General features: G+C 36.3%; 1 protein-coding gene across 11 annotated transcripts in view; it reads right to left on the reverse strand.

The window, feature by feature from the left end:
* Nucleotides 1–12,101, reverse strand: part of LOC117159230 (uncharacterized) — a 391,709-nt gene that overhangs the window by 217,227 nt on the left and 162,381 nt on the right. For 10 of the 11 annotated variants that reach the window (XR_004464529.2, XM_033338894.2, XM_033338893.2 and 7 more), the window contains one exon: nucleotides 4,715–4,795. The exons of the other annotated variant lie outside the window; for it this stretch is intronic. Coding sequence is in view for 9 of the 10 variants with exons in the window: in XM_033338894.2 (XP_033194785.1) it covers nucleotides 4,715–4,795 (81 nt within the window). In the remaining variant the exon portion in view is untranslated. The remainder of the gene's footprint in view (nucleotides 1–4,714; nucleotides 4,796–12,101) is intronic. 11 annotated transcript variants of the gene reach the window in all.

Genomic DNA, 12,101 nt, shown 5'->3' on the forward strand with positions numbered 1-12,101 from the left:
ACTGCCATTATTACATTGGTTTTCAAATCAATCTAAAGATGTGTACAGAAATTACAAGATATTTATTGCAAACGTATATTTAATAAAAAAATTAATATACAGTATGAATAGTTATCTTAAAACAAAGTAATAGTAAAGCGTTAAATATGATCCCATTGAATATTAAGGTTTATTAATATAGTGTATCGTTAGCTATTTCAACATTTTGATGATCTTAATAAAATATATTATACTTGAATTTGAATATCTTGTAATTTCTAAATGTATCTCCAAATTGGTTTTAAACTTCACCGATATAATCATGACAATCTTAAAGCAAGGCTAATCAAATTTTGGAATACGTTCCGTAGAATACGCATAATATATAAAAATAAATAAATAGTATCTACAAACTTAGAATACTTTCGTGAGACCGTGTACGTAGGTAGAATTAATTAACAGAATTAGTTCATATAAAATAAAAACGATGTTGACAATATAGCGGTCGTAGAACCTCGATTACGTGGGGAAGGTTTCTTGATGCGGTCGCGACGACGATTAAAACCGCTGCCGTTCTGGTCGATGAGATAAAAACTACGGGGAGGAAATTACATTACCGCTAGTTGAATTTTCACGGCAGACGCTCACGGCACATCACGACTAAAAGGACAGTGCATACGCAATTCTCGCTTTTTCTGCCTTTTGTAACGTGAGCTCGACCGAGTAAAAATGTTTCGCAACTTTGGGTCTAACGTTGCGCCGGCGCGACGATGCACGCGATACTTTACTGAATTAACGCATAACGTCTTTCTTGCGAGCGAATGAGTTTCATTAGCAACGGGTTTCGTAACATTTTTGTAACTGGCATTTGCGCTCGTGTCAGTGAACTCATTTAATTTTCCTGTTTATTTCATTGAAATCACAGCTTCGCAAAGAATTGTGAATCAGCATTGAATTTATTATACAGAGCGAAAAACTTCTTACGGCCAAGCTATTTCAACATGTCCTTTAAGTACCTGTAGATAAGAAAATGTTGTATGAACATTAATCGTTTGAAGTTTTTACAAATTGTAATAAAAATGTGATACATAAAGAAAACAATACTCTTGAAAACCAACTGATTTTATCCATTAGATTTTTATTTGTAAGGAATTTTGAAATTCTTATTTGTAAGCCATATTGAATAAGAATTTATACTTGTGGTTAACTAATAAAAAGAATCGATTTATCCATTGAAATGGGACAGGATGAAATTTGTACAATAATAAAATCAATAAATTCGTGCATCTTATATAACCATGTTATTCTTGTTTTAACAAAAAATGGTGAAGATTTTGAAGAAGCGATTATTAAGCAATTCTCATCTTGCACCATAGAAACCTCAAGTTACCGTCCTCTTTATACTTCATATTTTTGTTATAACATTTTAATAAATTTATACTCACAAAACACACTAGAAAAGGAAACTCAAAGTTTGACTAGAAGAAGCAGGGAATGCGTATATTAAATTTTCCGGGTTAAACTTGTGTAACAGGTTAATTTGTTAAGGCATCAAACTTAAGTAGGGTCGCATTTTTTAATCAGGTAAAGCGTACCAATTCGTGTACTTTAGAGATTGAGGTCAAGTTGGACCTGTTCCATGAGTTACGTAACTAGCACTTCACTCTATTGCATTGCAGCTGAGAAAAAGTTTAAAGTTGTGAGCACTTATGTGTCAATGTGTCGTCAAATGAAACATGCACCGCTGCTTTTTTATTAAGTATCAAGTTCATTCTATTTCTATTTTTATTTTTATTTTTTTTAATAACGAATCCAATCTTGTCGATTTAATTTTTAAATTATTTCCAGCGTTTCCTATGGAAAGCTTTTTAACAGTGAACGACGGCCTAATTCTCACGGATGCGATTGTAATATATTGTAGAACACTCTGACATCACGTAATGCATTACACCAGTTTTATACATGCATTTCAATGCAACGCGCGGTTATTGAGCAACCGGAAAACTGACCGACTTAACCACGCAACTTAAACGCTGACAAAGCCATTTGGTTGATTATTCGTTCACGCTTGGCGCCGATTATGCGAGGAGTGCATTTGCGTATCAACGAAAGTAATCTTACGAAGGCTCAACTTTGATACAATTACAAAGAGATCGACTAATAGCACATCCATTTTCACACGTTTATCGGACGCCACTCTATAGAAACTTACGTCTTACGTCTATTAAAAACATTTTACTATTGTGACAACAATAGTAACTGACAGACCGAGACTTTGACATTATGCTATTAAGCGTATTAAAATATGTATTGATATATCTCTAGCATGTACACGACATGTACATACTATACTTTCAAAGAAAATTAAAGTCCATTATCGAATTTCACGTTATTTGAAAGGCGCATTTATGAAATGATTTATTAATAAAGTCACAATAACAGGAGAAGACGAAATATTTATGGAAATCTGAAAAAGCAGAAAAACCGTGCACCGACATAACATGAAATCGTAATTTCGTGGACGAGAGAATGAGTAATCGGTTTATCGTGGATTCATGGATGTTTCAAGAGAACATAAAACCAATAGCATTCTCTGCACACAAACCACATTATTATGTTTTAATAAAAAAAAGAAAGATACACCAAGGATATTGGTTTTTAAGAAGCGTATAAAGTGACCTTTTATCATTTACGTTGAATCATCGTAAAAGTTTCCATCGAATTTGAACTGACGTGAAATTGAACGCGATAAAGCGCAGTGCCGATTTCAGATTGTAATAGAGCCACGAAAAGTTGAAGAAATCCCATAAATTTTACGTTTATTACTCGAGATGAAGAGTATTTTTATGATATTCGTTTATTCGAACTCAAATAATCATTTATATCTGCCAAGATTTGATCGAAATGTTCATCCAATAGCAAATATTTATGTCACGTTCCAATTTCTGAAATATTTAATAATAGCTTGAATACAATGAAAAATGTGTTTGCGCTGAGAAATTTTTCGATAAAAAGAACGGCACGACGTTTTAATATTCCAAAGAAGAATGAAATTTTTCAATTTACAATATCGTACTGATATTCGACGAAGCTATTTTACAACTGACCTGTTAGCACTAGGTCAGCTGAATTGATGAACAGAAATAGCACTGCAAGTTATGCGAACAATGCAACCACGCGAAACGATCGTGCAAATATTTCGAGGAGAATTTCGAGGGTAATGCTCAGGCGTACACGATCCATTGGATTGTTAACTGGCTACTGGCCGACCAAAATTTGCAAGCGAAACTGAGCCATTTTGGTAAACTTCGAACATTAATCGTCTGGAATAAGATTTACAGCAGAGAGTGATTTTCTAATGTATGTTTCACTTTGCCCACGACAAAAATGAAATGCATTAATAACAAACAAATTTTTAAATTATACATGCATATCTGAATAAAAAATTCCTTATCGTCGCTTGAATTTCACAAATAAATTTCCAAACTTTTATATGAAAAAGAGAAACCTCCTTAAATAAGAATCAATATTAAAACTTAACTAATACATTGCGACTCTAGTTACGAAACAAGTTTTACTATTCTTTTTCTCCGCAGAATAATCCATACGCTATTGAAAACCAGCAACATATTTTAATTAGACGGTGGAACGAGTTGCCCTCTAATTATGACTGCTTTCGAGTCTCTCGCGTCTCGTCGTTTTCATATTCCCGCCATGGAATTTTCCTTTCCTTTCTTTCTATATTCTTTTTCTTTTTTACTGCTCTCTCGCTGCGCTCACGGGCAAAGCGAAACACACATGAGCGAGGAAAAAGAGAAGAAGAGCGAGAAAACAAAGGAAAGCTACGTGGATGCTTGATAATAAGTGGTTTAGCCGGGAAATGCGATAGGGTGAATCTCTCTTTCTCTCTCTCTCTCTCTCATCAGGTGGCGAACAAGAGTTCACGGGGGTTCGATTCCGCCGTAGTTGACAGAGCCAAGGGCTCGAAATATCACATGTCGACGAGGAAATAAAATAGGCGTTTCAGTGTGCACGGCGAATGGTTTATTGTTGCCAGGCTTATCGAACGTCAAGCCTTCGTCGAGGGGTGAATCTCGGTGGGTAGAGGATGAAATGTACCAGCACGGTTAAAAATAGAATTTCCTGAGTACGCTTCAGGAACTACGGTTTATTAGCACTTCGAACGCAAATACGATGATATTAAATCGGCAAAGAACCAGTTGCCTTTTAACTAATTGAATTAATATAATTACGAAGCTTCCGCCGTTGTTCGATACGAATTTTCAATTGAATCCTATGTATTCCAGAGAATAATAATTCATAATGATAATATGATTGTAGTAAATTAATCCGACAAATGTTATCAACAGCATCGAAGTCACTTAGGACATAACTTTTGTATTATTTCTGAATTGCGCTCTCTTGAAAATGAACACACCTGGCTGAACACGGAATACGTTATGTATAGATTACGAACATAATCTTTTAAATTACTTTTATGAATTATATACCAAGAGCACAGTTCCGATTGATATAGATACATCATAGCCTCTCCTTAATGTAGGTCGAAGCCCTTCAGGAAGATGAACAGCCCCGACCGTGAGAAACGGAGTCCTTCGACACTGCCTGGCCAAGTTTTCCAATTAACCCGTGTTTATTACGCGGGAAATCGAGGTCGAGGTTTTTCATTCGCTTTCAAAGGGTGAAAAAAGGCTGCAATCGCAAAGTAGCTTACCTGGGCGATGGTATGGGACGAGGCTTATCAAGCGCCAGATCCGAGCTCAGGGGCGAATCAGGTCCGCGGACGCTGGAAGCCCTAGGCAAACAGAATTATCGTTAGCTCGATTGCTATTCGGAAGCCAATAACGTATAAAGAAGGCTGTATCTTACGTTTGCCTTTATGGAGGTCGATGTCCAGCAAATAGTGCATATATATGTATATATAAGTATCCATATTATCATCACACACACATACTTCAGATTAACTTACAATATAGTATCTAACCCTATAAGAGAAACATTATTACAAACTATAATATCTGTAAACAATGTACAAAGCTTTAAAGCAATTTGACGAGAACTGTCTCGTTACTGAATTTCACGGAATCGTGCAGTAGGTACGCGGTATGCTTTGCAAAATATTACTCGATTTATGTACAGGGGAAATGCTAATCTAACCTACAATTTCACAACAGCTATGTTCTCGCAGAACTTTACGGGATAGAACAATCGGTATATGGTGTATTTTGCAATATACATATTAATCGATTTATGTATAGGAGAAATGCCAATCTAACTTACAATTTCACAACAGCTGGTGTCGCTGCAGAACTTTACGGGATACAGCAATCGACGCATGGTGTGCTTTGCAGCATACATATTAATTGATTTGTGTGTAGGGGAAATGCCAATCTAACGTACAGTTCGAGAACAGCTGTTTAGTTGCGGAACTTTACGGGTTAGAACGATCGATACCTGATGAGCTTTGCGGCATATTAATCAATTTGTGTGTAGATGAGATGTCAATATAACCTACAATGTTACCTACACAAACACCGTATAAAATTTTGAAGTACTTTTACGATGACTGTGTTGTTACCAAAGCTCACAAGATCGAACAATCAATTTACAATGTACTTTTAATGTGTTAATTAACTAACACGTTATGTAGGAGATGTATTATTCACGAGTTCCTATTTTCACGAGTTGAAATTTTCTGTCACTGTCCACAAACTATGGCGACGTATTAATTGCGAATTAGATCGACGCATGCGCGCACCCTCTAAGTTACGCGCCAGGACAGTAAAAGCGCGCGCAGGCGCGCGGATTTTGAAAGATCTATAATCGATATCACAGTTACACGACGTACATAATCAAAGTTTCTAACCATTATGGAATATTTATAGAAAGACCTTCTTTATTACTGGTATCGATCCTTATAATTATGAATAGCACAGGATGGACGATGTATGATTTAAGACACGCATTTACGTAATTCTGCGGCGTTTAAAATTCCCTCGAGCTCTCGACTTATTAAATCATCGTTCGAACTGCTATAATTACGCTATGAAAATAAAGTGTCCGGGATCGATCGTAAATTACACGGTATGCGGTTTAAATTATTGGAAAATGGGTATCTCTCCGGTAGACGGGTCAAACGATTATTCTGAGAATAAGCTTTACAGGATATTCACCCTTCTGTGTGGCGTTACGTGTCGACGTCGTTACCATACATACGCAAGTACTTACGTACAGTGTCGTGGTTATTCAGACGCAACGAAGCATCATCAGAATCGTCTCGTGAATTTCTTTTTATGACAACGCACGCACGTAATTTGTTGCACTTGCGTAACACCCGAGAACCTCGTCCACACTTTTACGGATCGTATGCTTTTAAATAATTTTGAATACATAAAACAGCTCCCGTATCGAAGTTAAAATATAAAATTCATTTTCGCGGACCATACCCTACCCGCTATAGATCTATTTTCATTGCCCTTATCTCGATCAGCGATACTGAAAAAACGACGTTCGATTCGAACGAATTACGATTACATAATCACGATTCAATATGCGTTTCTCCCCATTACGATATTTATATCTTCGTTCCCGGTATATGACAAGGCCCGATATCATGAACTCGCCTTTCGTGAGAACGTGCCGTAACTCAACTTCTGGCGCCCGACTGCGTGACATAAATTAATAAGTTGGACGAATAAACGCGACAGCCTCGGATACTTTACGCGCAATCGTAGAATTGATGCTTTTCGTTTTACGACAGACATCCCGGATGCAAAGGCGATCGCGTGATCGTACCGATAAGTATGTTGCAGAAATTCGCGGTGATCGTTTCGCCGATTCGGCCTTAACGTTAGGATTATGTAACGATATCGTCTTATTTCGTAGCCGAACTTTTCAATTGATTCATTTATACGCATAAACACTCTATTTCCTTTTGATTCGTAAGTAGCTTCGCGTGTTCGCTTCATTGTGTAGTTCGATATCTTAATAGGCTATTTTGCGTGAAAAAGATAGTTAGAAACGAACTTAGTTGAATAGAGGAACTTTCTAATGCCGTGATTAATGCGTGGTTTTAAGCAGCCTAGACCCAGGCTAAGAAGTTTGGCGTGATTGACCGATACTCCAAGCCATAGTTCCGCTATCTCATCCCTAAATCCACTTAAAACTACACTCAACGCTGGTAATTATTCCCCGCTGTCGCAAGAGAGCCATAGAGCTTCCACCAACTTAAAAGCTGTGATTAATCACTATTTCAACTTGGAACGAACGTTTTTTGCAGAACATCTTACACTCGGAAAACCCGTCGAGTATTTTATACTTTGTAGACTGCAAACCGCGTTAAATCTATTCACGCGGAAGCGATACATCCTCCACCGTTTTATCGCTGTTCGATGGACATTTCACCAAAATTGTATTGTGAGAAGTCGACTTAAAATCCTATACCCTCGTTGCTACTTTCGATCAATACTTTACGCAATAATAAAAGGATACAAGTTGTTACACAATCTCTGTTATAGAAGATAATAGTAATCAGTAAATACTGTACCGTAAGGATATTATCTTATAAGCGATTCGATGGTTATATTTGCTATATCCAATCTTCTTCCTTTTCCCTCAACTCACTGTAACAAGATTTGCCGGACGAAGACAATCGCGACTACGAGATTCCTTTCTCAGTTTCAAACTGCTTGGGCAGTTATTTCCCTGATTAATGCCCCGACGAGAGTAAATATATTTCAACATAATGAAAGAGAAAGAGGATACTCCAAGTGGATTTCCAGTCGGTAGAAACGTGCAATTACGAGGTTCTGGCTAATTAATAATAATCATCTGCGGATCGCTCCTCGTGATAAAGCCTGTATATTATCACGGGTTCCAACTGAACCAGTCGTTTGTAATTACGTCTGTCTTTGGAAGTGGCGATCCAGACTCACGGTTAACACGTATTTATCTCAATTAAAATACCGGCTCCTCTGAAAACGTCTACGATTGCTTGTACACAGTTAGACCATCGTTAATCAATTAAAAAGTGAACCGTGCACAGGATGTCTGTAATTAGACCTATTCGATTGATTTCACGAGTACGTAAGAACTCGTTTCTTTGTACGATACACCTATCATCTGTCTAAACATTTTCTGTCGTTTGTTTCGTTAATACACTGCCTAGAGAATTCCTCCTTTCAAACGAATCTGGAAGCAGTATCGATCTGTCAACCTTAGTTTTTGAAAAACATGATTTTATTCTAAAAAAAAAAATATATATATATATAATTTTGGATGGAAAATTAAGAATATCAAGATAATTTAATTTACTTTTCAGTCGCAGAACAGTTGGAAATTGCTGCGTGTTATTTGGAACATAAAACAAAATAAAGAATCTAAAATTACCCGTAAGAGATATTGTTCCATACGTTTGTATAAAAAAGTAATTAGCAACAATTTCGTTGACAAACATTTTGAAGGCTGAAACGCTGTTCTCCACTATTTCACATATTTCTGTTTATTTAATTCAAACCAAATACAGGTCCAATCAGTAACGAAAATGAATGAATAATGCATTTGAGTTAAACGAAAAATCAATAGCTTTCATTAAAAGTTAATAACAGCAGGAAAAGCGAGACTATTGGAACGAGAAAGAAAACGCGTAGGACATGGACGAAAAATGCTCGTGTAAAAGAATGGCACGGCTTCGTTCAGTGGCCGTATAATTGGCAAAAAGGGCTTTGTATTTTGGAACTTTCATTCACTTGATAGATTCGCGCGCGACTTCATTATTTCTGCGTTGCTTATCGAGAGCATCGAACGCCTATCGAGATTTTAATTTTCAGGACGAGATGTGCACGCTGCTGCTCTGCTAGAAGTAACGAAAAACGGATCGATCCGGCGAGTACGTCGACTGAACGTGAATTTCCATGATAATGCGTTTCAACGAAAAGTCTTCTAATTAATTTAACAATTTACGGAGAGAATTTATCGCGCGCGTTTCACGGTAAAGCACACGGTTATATCGCGTTGATATGGCGAAACAGACACGTTCTGTAAAATATGCTGTACCATTCTTGCTGGAAATTCGTCTGAATTACATGATAAACACGTTTTATCTCGGAAAACATATCTGAATTTATCGTTTTATAAACAGGAAGGATTATTCATCGTTTTTTCTATTTAACTCGTGATGATCGCACTTAGTGAAAAAATCATTATCTGACTGTTATCTTTATTAATTAAGCTAATATTTATTATGCTTTGGCAAACGTTAATATGTGTATAGGATTATTCATGCGATTGTTTCAGGTTATAATAATAGCAGAAAAACATCAAGGTAAGAAGACATTTTTTTATAAATTCAGCATTGTGCGGACATTGGACAATAACTTTTTTTCTAATGCAAATGCATTTCTTTGTACAAACCAATATACCACAACCACAAACCAATCGGATAATACAAGACGTATCGATGCGTCAGATATGTCTCTAGTCAACAATGTATTAGATAATATTTTAACAAATTGTACAAAGAGGCATTGTCGGCTATTGTAGTACCTAGAGAATATTAATCCGATATTTCTATAATATTCGACAGCTTTCTCAATCATCGATCGGCAATGCTCGTGCAACGCGAAAATACCTATCGCTCGAAGGTAGTTACATTTCTCGAGGGCAGATGTTAGTTTCGCACGGGGTATGCTGCGGTATTCGCGTACAAAATACATAAAATAGCGAATCACGGTTCAGCGAGTCAATAACTTCGTTCACGCATGTGTCCACCAATCTCTTCCGATACTCATATCGTAACACCACTGATGAAATAAAATCGAACATATTCGTTGTTGAAGAGAAATATCATTTGTAACACGAGACTGGGTAGTACAGAAAAGTAATGAAATTTATATTTCAAATTTTCGATAAAGGTATCATATGACAAATATACACAACGAAGGGAGAAAGATAATTTTATTACATCACATTGATAAAATTATTGTTATAATATTAAATATGAGTTCTTTGTAATCTAACGTTTTGAATAAGAAAATAACTCTTGAACGTTTTAATAATTTCGTTAATGATTTCTCAGGTTAAGGTAATAAAATTCAATTAGCTTCCCCTTTTTTCCTGCCAATAAAATTATGATAAAATGACTGTACCTTAAAATCACGATCGAAAGTTTCGAGGTTTACGAGTGATCGCGAAAAATTGATCCAGGATGGAAGTTAACAGGGAAAAAGAACCCCTGATAAAAGTGCGGGAGAACTCGTTCATCCTTTTGCAGAAACGACTGACAGAACGCCTGAAGCATTTTCATCAGACGTACCTTCCACCTCTTTTAATATCCCCGTTTGCGATCAGACACGAATCCCGTTGAAGTCGTTTTAATTAAAATCGACAGGAACTTCGAAACGTTATGAGCTCGTGCTTCGGTAAACTCTATCGTTCGATGTTTGCTGTTAAACGTTCTGGTCAGTTATTAATCGCCGTAAGGTATTTTCATTGGAATAATCGGTTGGCAGAGTCGAATTAAAGAAATTCAAAGCTCACTTAATAGTCGACTTCTGCATTGCATATGGATGTGTACTTTCAATAATCCACTTTTCAATAATTTGCACCGATAAAAACAAACTGCAAATCAATGGAAATTCAATCGTTTTCTTCAAACGTGCTACAAATTTATATGTAACTAATATCTTTTCTGATATTTTGAAAAGAATTATAGTACATGATTTGCACAAGACATTTTTAGCGATTTAATAAACTATTTAATAAACTACTAGAAAAATTATCTAAGGAATACAGCAGGGTTCATTTCATTAATCTGAATGAATCTGTTTAAAGGAGAAGTAATAACTCTCGAATCTCTAAGAAGCTTATTGTCTTGGAAAAATAAAGAGAATCAAGAAAAAGAAATACGTATGAAGAAAACAAGCGAGTCCTCGCGAAACAGAGAATAGAAAGAAACAAAAGAAGGAAAGAAGCAAAAGCAGGAAAACAGCAAAAGAAGGAAAGAAGCAATTGGCACTCTTTGTGGACAAAACTGGAAGCCGTTGGGCGTTTCAACGTTCCCAGTTTTATCGCGCGATCCATTCGCTGTTTCGTAAAGCATTTGCCTTTCCCCATGGTCGCCGAGGAGTTTCCGCCGAGGAAATCTAGACGATGTTGAATTCGCACAAAACGTGCATTAACGGGAATCCTCTATCGTCTATCGTCTTTGTAAGAAACGCTGGTTCCACACTGTGGCTTCCGGTCCCGATTTAATAAGCTGCCTACCGGCAAGAAAGTAGATCGCGAAGTTTGTCAACTCTTCGCCTTTCAACGAACACTGAATCTTCCAAAGGACAAAACCGACGTTTGAAAAGCCAGAGGAAAGGGAAAATATCGTGTCAACGTTTCCGCGTGGCGAGATCGTAGACGAAGAAATTGAAAGTTGGCAGATTTTTCTCGAGATTGTTTAAAAATAATGATATTATTGAGCAATGTCGTTTCTACGTTTTCTCCACAGGAAAATATAATTATCGATTCTTCAAGATTTATAAAAAGAATAACATTGCCCTACTACCTAAACAGAGGGAGATAATAAAGAAATAACTTCAGATATAACTGAATCGAGTAAATGAGGTTTCATATGTACAGTTTTAACTCTTGTTCCAGTTACCTCATTGTATCATGAAATTATCGTGTTATTACAATCCTTGATTTCATTATCAGAGAATGATGGCCACTTTCATAAACTTTAAATTTAATCAGCATTTAATTTTAATACAAAGCAGATAAAAAGATATACGAGACATTTGTAGATGATAATTCTCTTACTAAACCTTATTAATTGGATAATTGTAAAACGAATTATTGCATGGAATATAAGACAGCCAATAAAAATAAAGGGATTAGGTTAGATATAGAATTGAACTAGGTTTGATCAACGTGGCGTAATATGAGATAACATATTACAGAGACAGAAACTTCGCTGTGTCGACATTTCGTAGATATGATTCGTTCTATTATACAAGCAATGTCTCAACTGGGTGCCACAAGTTTTCCGCGGCGTACAGTTTGCATACTGAAATTTCACGTACGAAAACAGAATTCGTGGACGGAGTTACAGAAAT

The sequence above is a fragment of the Bombus vancouverensis genome, chromosome 10 (assembly GCF_051014615.1).
Source record: "Bombus vancouverensis nearcticus chromosome 10, iyBomVanc1_principal, whole genome shotgun sequence".
Lineage (NCBI taxonomy): Eukaryota > Metazoa > Arthropoda > Insecta > Hymenoptera > Apidae > Bombus > Bombus vancouverensis.